This window comes from Balaenoptera acutorostrata, chromosome 2 (genome assembly GCF_949987535.1).
Source record: "Balaenoptera acutorostrata chromosome 2, mBalAcu1.1, whole genome shotgun sequence".
NCBI lineage: Eukaryota > Metazoa > Chordata > Mammalia > Artiodactyla > Balaenopteridae > Balaenoptera > Balaenoptera acutorostrata.
In genome coordinates, this window is record NC_080065.1 from 33,258,703 (window position 1) to 33,274,486 (window position 15,784).

Below are 15,784 nucleotides of genomic sequence, written 5' to 3' on the forward strand. Positions count from 1 at the left end.
GTATTACTGTTTGTTTCATCATGAGATTTTATTTGAACAAAGGGTTTATCTAACGACAAAAATAATACAATTTTGAAATGAGTTTGATGTCCTTTATTCAGTGAAAACAACCCATGGACTGGGGAAGCACAGTCCCTCACAGGCAGTAGAGCCCCCGTCCCAAGGGATTTGGGGCCAGAGTGACTTTGTAGAGCTTTAGAAGAGGCCACGCTGAAACAGGGCATGATTGGCTAGAGGTCCTTATAAGGCTGGCAGGTCCTATGTTCTAGGGTAAGGTAAGCTAGCTAAAGCAGAGTGGGAGGACTGGAGTTAGTGTGTTAGGTTTCCTTGACAGTGCAGGCTGTCTGAGGTTTCGATTTGTGACATCGGCCCATATACGAATTAACTTCATCAGGTTAAAAAAAGTTTGAAACTTAGTTCTTGTCTCACCTTTTGTTTGGAGTGGCGGAAGGCTCCCAATATTTACCCAAGCTTCCACCACCAGACCCCAGCCTCAGTGTATTTTTCTCCAAGGCTATATTATCTCCCCTAGTTTCATCTGTTGATATTAAGAGATTTTGGTACTTGACTCATGCAACTCTGATAGAAACTCCCATTTACAACTGAGGTCTAGCGACAGGAGTGAACTGGTCACCCCTAGTGAATTTCATTTCTTCAGGTGTGATCCTGTGTGAGGAGGCAGCAGGGTGAGGGAGGACACTTGGTTTGCCACTTCTGTGACCCAGAGGTGAGCTGCCTCACGAGGCCAGAGCCATTCCTCTGCCCAGCCAAGCAAAATGGGATCGGTAGCATTCCGGAGGTTTTTTCCTTGGTCTTTCAATTTAGAATCAAGCTATAGATGTGGCATTAGCAGAAGATGGACTTTGATTCCAGAGTACAGCACAAATCTTGAATGTACATTTTAAAGCATAAAATAACTTTATTCTGACCTTACCCCAAATTACTCTCACAGCATCCGATGACCAAAAATTATTTCAGCCTCTAAGATTGATTTGTGTGCAAGACCCAGACAGTTTGCACCATTCACCCTGTTTTCTCAACTCAAAGCTGCATTTTCTCTTGCTTAAAAAATTTGCATATTTTCTCAGTGCCTGTTTCTGACTCACAATAAACAATGCCCAGAGCTCCTGCCAAAAAAATGTCCAAAGGCGAAATAGTTGCTATAATAGTCGTTTTTGTGATGGCAACTTTGAGCTGTGCGCTTTTAAATTATAATCACTTTTTTTCCTTACAAAAGATGTATATCTGTCTTGATTGCTGTAATTATGATTCTATACCAGTAAACACGTATAAAAGAGTCATGTCATCGCTGTGCTTCATAAAACCCTTGCCCTTCAATAAGCTTCCTCTGGTGACTGTTTATATGTCTGTGTTTAATTTGTGGCAGAGGAATCTAATGAGAAGCCATTAATCACTGAGTGCATATAAAAATTTGTGACACTAACTAAATACACCGAAGTGGATGGGGCAAGCCTATTATTGGCATGACATGATTTAGAATCATAGACTGTTGAAAGAGAAAGCGACTTGAGCAAAATAACATAGCCTAACCTCATTTTACAGATGACATTCAAATTTGGGAGAGGAGGAACTTGTGGTTTAGTGATTGAAAACATGATGGGGGCAGGAATGGGGAGACCTAAGTTCTAAACCTGGACCTAGTACTAAGGAATCCTGGCATAAGCTGACATGACTTCCTCATTCATCCTTGTTCTGGGACTTCCCTGGTGGTCCAGTCGTTGAGACTCCACGCTTCCACTGCAGGGGGGCGCAGGTTCAATCCCTGGTCGGGGAACTAAGATCCCACATGCCAGGCAGCCAAAAAAACAAAACAAAACACATCTTTGTTCTCAAGGATGATGGGTGGAATCCATGGATTGATGAGGGGGCCCCCTGAGGGAGAGAGGAGGGGGACTCTGAGATAGCTTCTGACCGCCACCTCCCACCCATTCCATTAGAGCAGCTCCACTTGGATCTCTTTTATATTGTAATGATTGAAAAAGGAATCCATTAGTTTTTCTCCCCTTTTTTAAGTTTGATGTTTACTGATGTCCTTTCTCCAAGTTTTAGGATTGGAGATGCACTGATACAATTTCTCATATTTGTGGCTGTGATGTGTCCATTTATTCATGCAGCAACTCTTACTTAACCAAGCAACCTTCTGTACTGGTGACTGGGTATGCAGTAGTTATAAAGACAGGCTCTGCTCTCAAAGGGCCCACAGTCTAGAAAGAGAGAGTTACAGAACAGGGTGGTAATCACTCTGGAAATTTAAACCCAGGGAGTGTTGGGAGCACATAGGAAGGGCAATCAACCCTGTCAGGGATTGGAGGAGAGAGGGGACAGGAGAAGTTTAGGGTTGACTTTCCAGAAGAAATAACAGATGGTAGGCCTTCCTTTTAATGTTCTTTACTCTTTTTTCTCTTTGTCTTAATAAAAGCTACTGGGACTTCTTTTGGAAAAAGATGAGAAACCAAAGTTCCGTGAACGGTTAAGAACTCTTGTCACTCACTGACTGTAATGCTGGGCAAATTGCTCAATCCCTTGGAACTCCATGTCAACATCTGGATATACAGGGCTAGTGATAATAGCATGTTCCTCAAAGCACTGTCACAAAGATCAAATTAGATAGTGTGTGTAAAAGTGTTTCTGAAACTATAAAGCCCTATAAAAATGTTGACCATCATTATTGCTCACACTGTGCCAAAACCTTTCATTCCCACTAACCTACCCGATCTTTCCCAGTTACACTAAGATTCTGGTCCTGTGGAGGTTTGGCTCGTTTTGAAGAACTGGGAAAAGAGCCATTTCACAATATGAGTCATAATTAATAGCAATAGCACTTGTGAAATATTCATTAAAAAGCAGACCTTCTTTAGTTTTAGTATGAAGAAAATGTGTTACATTGCTTTAAACCGCCATTATGTGCAACTCTTAGCTAACTTGGGATAAAATGGTTGGTATAATTTCTCACCACCTGCAGATCTATTGAGGGGGGTCCTGTTATTCTTCTTACCTCTTATGTTGGGGTTTCCTAGGCCTCTACCCTTACTCAGACCACTTCTTAAACCCATTCAGAGGTCACAACATTAGAATGTGCTAGAGGAACGCGCTGGGGACTAAAACAAGTGAAGTGGGTGGGTCAGGTGACCTGGAGAGGTAGCACCTCTAGCAGAGGTGGTCTCAACTCAATGCCAGCCTATCCCTCGGGCCTCAATACCATGAGGTTGTCTGTACTGTTCAATGGAATCTTTTTTTTTTTTTAATGTGAGCGTGAACTATCCCAGTTTGTAAATGCTCCTCTGCCCCTTTGGCTTCCTAACTCAAGTCTTGTTCCCTCAAAGGGTTTGCATCAACCTAAAACTAAAATCACTCCAGTGCTTAAATCCTGTGGCTCCCTCTTGCCTAGGAATAGAGTTCAAGGGTTTTTCATTTGCTGTTTTGGGTCCTCTGTACGTACAAGGTTGAGCCAGGCACAGGTTCTCCAAGGAGCTCTGGGTCCTCGTAGGGAGACCTGGTAAATAGGCTCCAGCACAGAGTTCCCATAACTTTCTGTGGGGCCCCCCTACTGCCCACTGTGTAATAATTACAGATGTGTCTGTGGGCTCCTAGAGAAAAGGGGCTGGTATTTGGAGCTCAGGACTTGCTCAAGGTTTGTTGAACGAGTGAGTAGGATAAAGGTTAATTATAGTTCACCTCTATAGTTGGGTTTTTCAGGCTTCACATAGGTTTAAGATAAACCCAAATCATTAAAAACCTAACCAGAATTCACCATCGATTTTTTGCTGTTTTGCTTTTTACATTCATAAGAAGGAAAAAATTTAAGACAAAATGAAAGACCAACTACCACAAGTACTGTGTCTACTCCTGTTACCTCTAGTACTTCCCCTGGGGTTAAATCAAGTCCCCTTCATTGTCTTAACATTCTACAATTTCCAAATTGTAGAAGGAAAATTGACATTCCTTATGGTGATCCTAAAATGTAAACTATTTGAGCAAGGAAGGACAAAATCTCCCATGAAATTACAAATAAAAGTGGAAAATATTCAATAAATGTTAAAAGGATTTCTAATCATATTCTTCCTCAAATTCCAGAATTCCCTTATCTTGACTGCTGAAATGTGATTGTTCTGTACTATGTTACAACACTTACTTGTTAATCATGATCCCTCATACTTTAAACTAATGGAGTTCAAGGATAGGTTGGATTTGGTTGTTTCCTGTTATGGTGACATCCCCCACCCCCCAAATGAATTTACCTACAGCATACTTTATAATAGCATGTTCAAAGAAAATTCTCAGGGGCTTCCCTGGTGGCGCAGTGGTTGAGAATCTGCCTGCTAATGCAGGGGACACGGGTTCGAGCCCTGGTCTGGGAAGATCCCACATGCCGCGGAGCAGCTGGGCCCGTGAGCCACAATTGCTGAGCCTGCGCGTCTGGAGCCTGTGCCCCGCGACGGGAGGGGCCGCGATAGAGAAAGGCCCGCGCACCGCGATGAAGAGCGGTCCCCGCACCGCGATGAAGAGTGGCCCCCGCTTGCCGCAACTGGAGAAAGCCCTCGCACGAACCGAAGACCCAACACAGCCAAAAATAAATATAAATAAATAAATAAATAAGAAAATCCTTAAAAAAAAAAAAAAAAAAAAAAAAAAAAGAAAATTCTCGGAAAATTTTTCAAAAGGAGCATTTGCCAAATCTTTTTTTTTTTTTTTTAAACTCTGGAATACCAAAATTAATATGATTTCCTAGCTCTGTGTCTCCTACCCAGAGTAGCTTTAAATGAAATACATATAGAGACATATAGAGACATGTTCATAATTTCTTGCTGTTTCACTTATTTAGTATTTCTAAGAAGGAAAAAATGTTTGAATGCTCATGGGTCTTACTTATAAAATAGAGGAAAAGGAAGAAATATGTGTTGAGTAAACCCAAGTTGTCCTGAGGGCATTATTGCTATAGCTTTCCAAAAGAGAAAGTGGTACTTAAAAGAAGTAGTTCCCAATATTTCCCCCAGACTAAAACCTTGTAATTCAGATGAACTCTGAACTGAAACTCTTTGCATCTCATCTTCTCATTGGGTTTTTATTACAGCCAACAAAATTTTCAGTGGTGAATTATTTCCCTTCTCCGGGGTTCACCGGACTCCCATAATGTCTGTGCAAACTAAAATAATGAAATGGTTTTTAACCAAGCTCTGGGGATTAGAAAAAAGGAAAAAAGAAGGGGCACTAGGGACTTCTCATCTCTATGCTAACCAAAGTGTGGTTTTTCTAGTGCTTTTTCTTGCCTTTAAAAAAAACAGAATTAAAAACAAAAATGCCACTTGGCTTGAAACTCCATTGAAAATCATATAAAGATTTCTCTTTTACGTTCTCTTGAAATACAGGTCACTTCCACAAGAAATGTGAACAAATTAGTCTTAAACCCATAGCTCAGAGAGGACTTAGTGTAGTAAATAAATGTTTTAAAATGTAGTCATGGCATTGAGAAATGACATCTGCTCCATGTACCTAGGCCAGAAGCGCGAACATAAAAATAAGTGATTGTGTTTTAACACAGAAGGTTGCAAAGTGTTTTGTTTAATACTCTTATATTATGTCATTCATTCATAGGAGTGGAATTTAATGTTTACTATGTATCAGGTATAAGACCCATTCTTGCCCTCAAAGAACTTACAATTTAGTTGAGAAGCCAAAATTTAACAGGATTTTTTAAAAGAAAGGGGCAGTAGGAGACAGTGTAACTCTGTGTCAAACTATGTGATATGGATGTTAAGTGACCTAGGAGATAAGAGGAAGAGAAAGATTGCTGAGGGGTGGGATGTAAGGAGTAGATATTCTCAATAAACTCTTAAAATGATGCAAGTTTAAAACTTGTTATAATTGCTGCTAATTTATAATTTTAGCATTTACATGATTCACCGTTGCTTTTCAACCAGGAGTTGTTCAAAAGAGATACCCACCCACATGCAACAGTTGAAGCTTGGCAGGACACATACCTTTAGAATCTCCCTGGATTTGCTAATAAGGGAAAAAGACATACTTTCTTGTTGGAAAACAGACACAAGAATTAAGCAGATTTTGCATGGGGAATATGAGATTTAATAAACAGGAATACAGAACTCTGGCTGTAATTTTTGGTATGAGTTTTGTTTCTATTAAACATTTTTCTTCATACTAAACAAGTTCTAAGTTTTGGAGTTGAGTCAGGCTCAAAAAATTTTCTTTTTAATTTTTAAAAATCGATTTCACAATCTATTTCCTTCTTAAGAAAGGTGGAATAGAAGTGCAAGTTATATGCTCAAGGCAATGAGAATTTTCTAGTTGCTAAAAATGATGGGGCAGGAGGGGGTGTAGGGAACATTTAGCCTCCTTTAAAATTGAGGCATCTGTCTGCACAGCAACTTATCTTTTGAAATTACCAAACTTCAAGTGTGCATTTATACTCTTGGTCTTAAAATGCTTTTTACTTTAGTAGTTTAGCAAAGATCCTGGCATCTTTGTGCTTCTTACCTTTTTGAATCTTTGCAACTCAGACGGTGAGCTAAATTAGATTTGCTATAATAGAGTTTAAACTGCTAAAATAGAGGCATGTCTCAGCTTGTGTCTTGAGTAAGTTTAGGCAAGGTTAGAGAATTATAGTAAGTATTTTTTTTCTCTATACTTGATTGCTTTCCGGGTCTTCCCAAGAAATGTCAGTTATTTCCCCAATTCTAAAAAGAGGGACTCTTTCATAACAGTTGTACAATCAGGCAAAAGAGCACACTCTCGTGTTTCCTTAAGGGGAGGAAACCTGCCATAATGTGAGATAATTAACTTTAGCCTCAGAAAAGTCTTCTTTGAAACGTTCTAATCAAGACTTCAAGCTTTCTTAGTGTTGTGTGCGCTTTATTCTTCAATTCTTCCTGGTCCCGGTTTTGCATTTCTAATGAAAGTGAACTGACAAAGCTGGAAAAGTGGTCTAAGGAGCAAAACAAAGCCAGCAAGCATGCTTCTGGTGCGCCAAGATTAATCAATATTCCAGAAACCTCGGGTTTCTCCCCTCCTTCCCTGTGGTGTTTTCATTTTTCCCCACTCCCCCTTTCCCGGGCACAGACTCCGCCCCTTTTCTTAAGTTGCCCCGATAGTAATTTGCAGTTTCAGAGCACATGCACGCCTTGCTCGCTGCGTTCTGTTGCTCCGCTGTACCTGCTGGGAATTCACCCTGTCATTGCCTGGGGTATCTTCCACCCGTTACAAAATCAGAAAAGGTAAGTCTGACGTCCGGTATTCCTGCTGGGCTACATTTCTCGTTCCATTTCTCTGCCAGTGTATTTTGTTTCCCGAGCAGAGGAGTAGCGAGAGTAAAAGCTAGCCATTTTGGTAGATAAAGTCCATGTTAGTAATTTAATGCATTGAGCGTGTGGTGTCTATTTACGCCGTGTCCTCTCTTAATCTGGAGTTGAGTCATTCAGGGTGGATTGGGGGCAGATTGTGGTTGGAGCTCTAGAAAAGAATCAAGGCTGAGCTGGTCTGTTTTAAAGTGACTGGGAAAGGGAATCAGAGATTAGTAGGAGGGGAAAAAATTTGGTCTCTCGCGTCTCCTCTTCTTTACTTCTCCCTAAACTTTTAATCTGCTGTGAAGTCTTGAACGAGCTGTACGTCTTATTATCACTGACCCCAGCCTGCAATTTTATTTAAAAGTCAAAACTGTTAAGACTAGTCTTTTTTTCCGCACTTGGATTTGCCAAAAGCTTCTTGCTTTCTAGTTACCTCCTCCACGGACGCACACACTGGCTTTTCGCGTTGCCAGATACACACGTCCACAGGCACGACTCGATTTTTTACTTGGATTTATCATGGGAAAGGTTAAGGATTAGAAATCTTGTAAAACAGCAGAAGGAATCCCTAGATCTTTCAAAACAGCTGATTTCCACCAAGGAGAAATTTACTTAGATATATTTGAATAACCTAGGAGCACTTTAAAGAAACTAGAAACCACACGCTGTAACGTTTGGAATGAAAATTGAATTCATCTCACCTATTCTAGAGATCCTAAATTTTAAAATACTGCGAAGTGGGTGATAGTTTCCTCAGAAGACTCCAGCATGTTTGCCACAAAGACAAATGCTACTTTGTACTTCTACTTGGGACCAAAATGAAGATGAATTATGATTTCAGATAATTTATAAATGTGCCCAGCGCACTTAGCTTATTTTATGAAAAAAAAAAAAGTTACCACGTGAAAGAGTCAAATGTATTTCCCAGGGCCTGTGGGTACTTGTGTTCTTTTCATAAGCATATTTACTAGTTGATATTATCATGGTTTTTTTCTTAATGCAGAAAATAGTTACTTTATTATATATAACAGCAACCTCTGACTGTGAAATCTCAGTATCTTAATTCATTTCATTGACCTGGTTATGCCTTTGCCATGTATACAACATGAGCCATTAAGTATAATTACTGAGCGTTTCCTGTGCGTTTAATTCAATTGGACATTTATTGAGGGCGAACATTGTGCAAAGTACTTGGCTAGGTTCTGGGGGATCGGGTGGGGGTAAGGGTGCTCAGTCACACGCAGCTCTGATGAGCCCTTTTATAGCTTCACTGGAGAGGGAAGGACAAATGTTCAAAAATGTAACACAAGTACCTGCTCATATATTCTGGATTTATGCACATGTCTCACACGTGGTCCAGTAAAATATGCACATTCTAGCCTTGAGATCTGGCATTGCCACTCTCCAGCCCTTGATTCCTACTGAGATTATGCAGTTTGCCAACAGCTTCCCCTGGTGTCGGGCAGCCCTGATTTCTCACCCCTGGAGGCTGTAATTCTTGTCTCTTTCTCTCTCGTCTAGTTGTGTTCTTGAACACCAAAGAGGACTGGCTTTCTGGGGCTGATTCCGTGACATTGAAGTTCAGAGAAGAGAAGCTCTGCAGAAGTAAAACATGACTAAAAGCAATGGAGAAGAGGCCAGGATGGGAGGCAGGATGGAGAGATTCCAGCAAGGGGTCCGTAAACGCACACTCTTGGCCAAGAAGAAAGTGCAGAACATCACAAAGGAAGATGTTAAAAGTTACCTGTTTCGGAATGCTTTTGTGCTGCTCACTGTCACCGCAGTCATTGTGGGTAAGTCATTTGATAACAAGCAAAAAAACCCAAAAAACAAAAAAAAAAACAACTGGATCTTGTTTCTCAGGGGCATCTGACTGCCTGGGAATATTATCAGATGAACTGATTGTAGGTATTCAGAAGGATAGTCTAGACTTTCCTCTGAATTTGAAGATTCTTTTTTTCCTTTAAATGACAGTCTGTTGGCACATTTGGAACAACATGTGTTAAACACGTGGGAATCTGAAAGAATCTCATTAGGCATTATGCAAATCAATTGATTGTGTGGAGAAGGGAAATAAATCAAATGTTTCTCCATCTCATGTAAGGATAAAAGAGGATAATTTAATCTTAAGACCTGAGCAGTTAAGTAACAATAGAAACAAGCAAGTACTCTAGATTTGGCCAAAATGTGATCATTATGCAATGTCACTTTCACTTAAAACTAATGTACACTATTGGTACACCCAGAACGAGACACAGATCCCTAATAGTGATTATATTCTAACTGGTGCTGACTTACAGCTGAGTATCAACACAGACATAGTGGCCGAATCTTTTCTGTTTGTACACTGTCTCGTCCAGTGACTGGGAAAGGCAAATTAGGGGAAATGTAAACACAGATCCCTCATTCATTGCCTCTAAGCGTCTGCCATAAATAGCTAAACCTTTTTTGAAACTTTTCAGTCTCTTACTAATTTAGCATTGTTGACAGCAATCTGTACAAATAAAACATTATTGTTTTGTTTGATTTATTGGTATCTGAAATTATAGTTCATTATAATTAGCAATTATATCTGCTACTTGTAGGTAGCATTAATCTTCCTTTAAAATATAGCTGAAAAATCTACTTACTTGGAATTTTTGAACCAATATAGAAATCCTTAGGCTGGTAAACAGATAAGCCAATGTCATGCTGTAAAAAATGCTATAACTTAAATTTCTACTAATCTGCCACCAAAAAAAAGGCTTTAATCTCTACCTTGGAGTTTGCCAAGATCACCATCAAATATAAGAGATAATGACAATAGAAACTAAGAAAATTCTGTAGCATGTAAATATAATTATAACTATCTCCAAAAATAGGATTCTTAGATTGCAGACAAATAGGAATATAGCAGAAGAGTAGTTTGTCACAAGGCTTTAGATATATTCCATTTCAACATCTTTGGCTCCTTTTAGTAATTGTTGGTGATTAATGACTGTTCAATTAATTCCAGAGATGTTCAAAAAGAAAGTTTCCTGATTGACTCAGAGAAGTAATGGCTTTCTTTAGGTCTCCAGGTTTGAATACCTTCCCGGAAGAAGTATTTCAGTGCTGTATCATTGTCTTGGAGGTTGATGTAAAATACAGTATTCTCAACTCGGTTTTTTTCTTTGAATTACAGTCGTTGTCAAACCAAGTTATGGCTGTGTAATAATAATTGTGAGCGATTATACAGCACTATTCCAGCTACTTTCTAGGTGTTTTGCTTATATTAGCTCACTTAATCCTTAAAAAAGCTTATGAAGGCAGTGGGTAGGTATGATTACTCTGATCCTCATTTCGTAGCTGAGGAGACTGAGCACGGAAAGATCAAGCAACTTGCCCAAAGTCACGCAGCTAGTGAATGCTAGAGGTGAAAGTCAAACTCAGGCTGTCTAGTGCCAGAGGCCATTCTCTTAACCACTCTGCCATCCCGCCTCAGTGCTCTCCTGACTAGCTGACATCTTGTGAGAGTTGCCAGGAAGAAAAATGCTGCCATGTCTTGGTAGAGGCCAATTACCAAGCAATGCTACATGCATTCACATAGCTTTGTCATTTTGCTCTATGATTTACTCAGTTAAACTCAGCAGAAAACGTATAATTCTCCTACAAATGATTAAGCTGCATTCCTCTCATTCATTTAACAAATGCCCATTTATTTTGCAACCCTATACGTATAAAAATAGAACTCAGTGATACTGGAGTATGTTTGGAAAAGATGCAGAAACACTGATTCAAAATGGTGTTCTAAACACAAGAGTTCCATTTCTAGGACAGAAATGTTTCAGGTGAAGAACACAGAAATGGAAAGTGATAAAACCTGAACATGGAAAGCAGATCAATGGAGAAGGAAGTTCTTAAGTGATTACAAAGAAATAACATCTCTGATAGAAGGAAGATAGTGCCAGGATTTAAGAGTCCATTTTCTCTCTGAGTTCTGGGATCATTTCCTAGCCCAATGAGGACTTTTCCTAAGATTTGTAAGAACTGTGATGAGTTGGCTGCGCTGGGGTAGATAACTTGGCAGGATGCCCTCAGGGTTGGCTTTACTAATGGAAACTGAGGAGGTAGAAGTAACAAGAAGAAGGCACTAACAAAGAAACAATAAAGAGATCTCATTGACAGTCAGACCACTGAGTCTACACCAAAGACTGGAATCGCAATTTAGTAGCAAACAGATTTAGGAGAGAAGGAAGAAGCCTTCAGCTATCCCTTGGTGCCTCTTGCACTGAGGGCCCAGTGAAAACAAAGGCTCATTTAGCTTGCCACCGGGTACCATGTCTACATCAACCCTAAAAGAAATAATAGGAAAAGGACATGTCTGGGACATCAGCTCTCAAATTTATTTGCTGCAGCACAAGGAAAAACTGGAAAGACGCTAGGAAGGAAGAAGAAAATAGTTATTTTCTCCAAAGATGAAATGACAAGAAAGAACTATAGCTATTACTTAGTTTTCTTTTTTTAATTTCATTTTTATTTATTTATTTTTAAAATTATTTATTTATTTATTTATCTATTTATTTAGGCTGCACTGGGTCTTAGTTGTGGCATGCATGATCTTCATTGTGGTGCACAGGCTTCTTTCTAGTTGTGGCGCGTGGACTCTAGAGCACGCAGGCTTAGTTGCCCTGCGGCATGTGGGATCTTAGTTCCCCGACCAGGGATCAAACCCATGTCCCCTGCACTGAAAGGTGAAGTCTTAACCACTGGACCGCCAAGGAAGTCCCAATTACTTAGTTTTCAAATTCTTAGGTTTTGATCACTTTTACTAAAAAAGACTGGGAAAATCTACATAGTGGGGTGAATTTTTTGTTCAGTCTGTTTTCTTTCATCTTTTTGAAATAAAATAAATGTGCATTTAGTGTGTGGAAATAGAAACTAGAAATACAGAGGAGAAGTAGAGACGTGTGAATCCATATATTCAAAAAAAGTAAGGAATTGTAGATATTGCACTACCAGTTCCTCTACAAACACAGGCATAGAACCACATGTGCAATGGGATGTCATTTCTATGCAATGACATTTCTAATGTCATTTCTAAGCCATGTCAAAGTCTGAAAGTGCCAGGCTGCAAAGCCCATGTAATGGGAGCAGACTAGCAACTTGAGAGAAGGCAGTGGCAAGTGCTAAGTCCCTTTAAGATAGTTCATCATTAAAGCATTAGATGAAGTGTCTTCCAGGGCTATTGCAGACAGCTGTCTGACAAAAAACACACTGAGGAGAGTGGTCACTGACTTTCTTCCTCTGGGAAACACTTTCTACTTCATACTGTGGTCAGTTGTGTCAGAGGGACCTCAGACATCTCCCTGAAAGAAAGAAAAATCCTTTGTCATGTTCAAGTCACAGAATGTCACTCATCTATTATCTGCTAAATAAATACTTTTTTTTTTTTTTAAAGATTCAACGCGATTCAGCAATTTAACAAATATTGGATGTTGTGTATCTGGCTCTATGCTACACAATGTGGCATCTCTGCCCTCAGGTCGTTTAGTAGGAGAGATGGATGAAAAATGAGATGACAAAGGAATATATGGGGTTCAGAGGTAGTAATAGAGAAATTCGTAACATTTTTTGAAATGAGATCATATTGTATATACAGTTCTATATCGTATATGGTGTCTTTCTGTGTTGGTACTGTAGACGTTCTACTTTGTTATTAACAACCAACCACATGTGGAACCATAGACGTGCCATGTGGTAACATTTTTAAAGGGTGGCTTTTGATGACGGATAGATCTGGATTCATATGCCGGCCGTACTTAATCACCGTGTGATCCTAAAGAAGGTGTTTACCCGTTCTGAAGTCTCAGGTTTCCTCATCTATCGTTACATGTATACTATATATTGTGGACACTTATGTGGTGCCAAGCAGTGTTGTAAGTGTTGTTAGTAGGTTAGCTTTATTTAATCCTCACAACAAGCCAGGGAGGGAGGTATTTTTATTCTCATTTTATAGATGAGGAGACCGAAGCTCAGATACTTATCCCACAGTTGATGCATTTTGACCGGGATTCAAATCCACCATTCTGGCTCCAAGTTCATGCTCTTACCCACCACAGTGTTCTGGATGCTTGGTCCCTCCTCTCAGGAAATGTTCATTCTTGTTTTATTACCCCAATTAGCTAAGGATGTGCACTGACACATCAACAGGAGGGGTGGAAAGGAGAGATTGAATTGAGAATTCAGAACAAGGGTCACTCCTGAGTCCTGGTGGCTGATTGCATGTGAGTTGACAGAGAAGGTGAATTGCAGGTCGATGGTCTGATTTCTGGCTTGGGTGACCGAGTGGCGTTGGTACCGTCAGTCATGGTGGAACACAGGAAGACGGGGGAAGTAATAATTTCAGTTTCGGACATGTTGAGTTTGAGATGTGGGCTGCCACTGCAATGGAGATACAGTGCAAGAGGCTCACCATAAATAAAGATTTGGAAGGTAGCCTTACCATCTCCAGACTGAACGAAGACAGGTTCTGTCTTTGAAGGTAAACGAATAACGATCAATGAATCGGGTTATCCTGCTGCATAAGCTACTCTGTAAGTGAGTCTATTCGGAGAGCAGTATTAACTCTAGGGCCCGTCTTTATAACTAGAAGCAATAATCTCCCAGAAATGCTGTCGTGGTATTCTGAGCCTTGGACATGTAATACAATATCCAGCCGAGTCAGTTAGTTCAGCCAAGCAGGTTCATCAATGTAGTGAACTATCAGCTGCTGCCTGGACCAAACTAGCCAACTGCTTGAGTTAGTGGCCCCCATGCTGACACCTTTCAGCTTACTAAGAGAACGGCATCTCCACCCAGGTTGAACAACAAGAATCCAAAGAATGGTGAACAGATTTCTGGGTTCAGATTTCCAGTTTCTTCAACACTTCCTGGAAAAGAGAAGAAGAGAAGGAGCTTCCAGAAGCTCGGGGGAGGATGGCTCCTGAGGCAGGCCCTCCCCTGGTGTTACCAGAGCCCAGCTAGTGACTGTCACTCACAGAGACTCCCCGGGCAGAGGGCTGGGCTGGAGGGCGAGCTAAGAAGCAGTGGATTCATAATGCCCTGCTCTGGAGAAGTGACATAGGGATAGGGTGTAAGGACTAGAGTCTTTTTTTTTTTTTTTTTTTCCTCTGCTTCATTGTCTTCCCCAGGGAGCAGAACTACAGAAAAATTGTTGGGGACAGCCATAGCAAATAGCTGACTTGCATTAGATCCCAGCCCTCCCTCCCACCTTCTCCAAAAGCATTCCAGAGAGCTGCCTCCTGTCCTGGGGATAGAGTCCAGGACGGAATAGGGGAGTAGATCAGAGCCACGGATTCTGGAGTCAGATGCTTAGGTTTATGTCCCATTTCTGGAACTGAGCCTCTGTTTCTTCATGTGTAAAATGGAATAATTATAACACCTCTCTGCCAAGATTCTATCCCAGTTCTGCCACTTATGACCATGTAACCTTAAATAATTTCCTTAAACGCTTGGCAGGCAAAGTGTCCGAAGAAACTGTCAACCCTTCGTCTTTGGCTTCCATCTGTGCTAGGGCGTCAAGTGAAGATACACGCGGGTTTCATGATGCTGCTCGGCCAGAGGACTGAGAGCCAAGGATGAGGGAGGACCGGGTGAGGGAAGGGGAGAAGATGGTCACCTGGTTTAGGTCTGGAAGTGTCTTCTGTTTCCTTGGCTAGAGGAGGGAGCCAAGAGAGTCATAGGAAGAGACTTAATAGTTGTAAAGGGCTTTGAGAGGCAGAGATGAAAGCCTCAGTGTAAGTGACACCGTCATTATCTGTCCCTTACCTACCTGGCCTCTTGAGCCAAGCAGAAAGTAATCCCCAGGCAGCTGTTATCACAACACAGACTGCTCAAGGGAGGGAGTGATGTCTCAGGAAAATGGGAAGTTGCTGAGAAAATGAGAAAACTGAGCAGGCAATTTCAAATTTGTTTCTTTTTCAAGTAGGTAATCAAATAAGTATGTGTGTTCAGGACAATTATCTGCAATAATAATACCTTCCATTGTTGCTGTGTTACAGTTTACAGAGTGCTTTCCCATTGCCCTCTATAGCAATGTAAGTCCATGGCCAGTTCATCCCCCCTTCTGATTAGTATCTGTGAATGTCTGGAACACAGCTGAGAAAGCGCTGAGCGTCTAAAGGTCCTGCTTACAGACACAGCTCTGCCGTCAGCTCCCTTTATGATTTAAGACAAATCTCTGGACCTCATATTTCCTCATCAACAAAATACATTTGGACTAATGTCTGCCTCCAACTCCAAAATTCTATCATTTGAAGTCTAATTTGTCTTCCTCTAAAGCCGAAAATACGGAATAAGATACATGAGGGTTTTCTTTTCAGCCCATGATGCTGTACCATTGTAAGGACCTTTTTCCTGAACTCATGATCTCCCAGCTCATTCTAGCCAGTCTCTCAAATCTATGAAGCAGCTGCCTTCTCTTGCTTTGAATTCTTGACTGTCAA

General features: G+C 40.7%; 1 protein-coding gene across 1 annotated transcript in view; it reads left to right on the forward strand.

Moving 5' to 3' along the window:
* Positions 1-7,113: 7,113 nt before the first annotated feature.
* The window catches only part of SLC1A3 (solute carrier family 1 member 3), a 75,749-nt gene continuing 67,078 nt past the window's right edge, over positions 7,114-15,784 (forward strand). The window contains exons 1-2 of the mRNA XM_007192203.3: positions 7,114-7,250; positions 8,841-9,112. Coding sequence (XP_007192265.1) covers positions 8,932-9,112 — 181 coding nt within the window. The 5' untranslated portion in view covers positions 7,114-7,250; positions 8,841-8,931. The remainder of the gene's footprint in view (positions 7,251-8,840; positions 9,113-15,784) is intronic.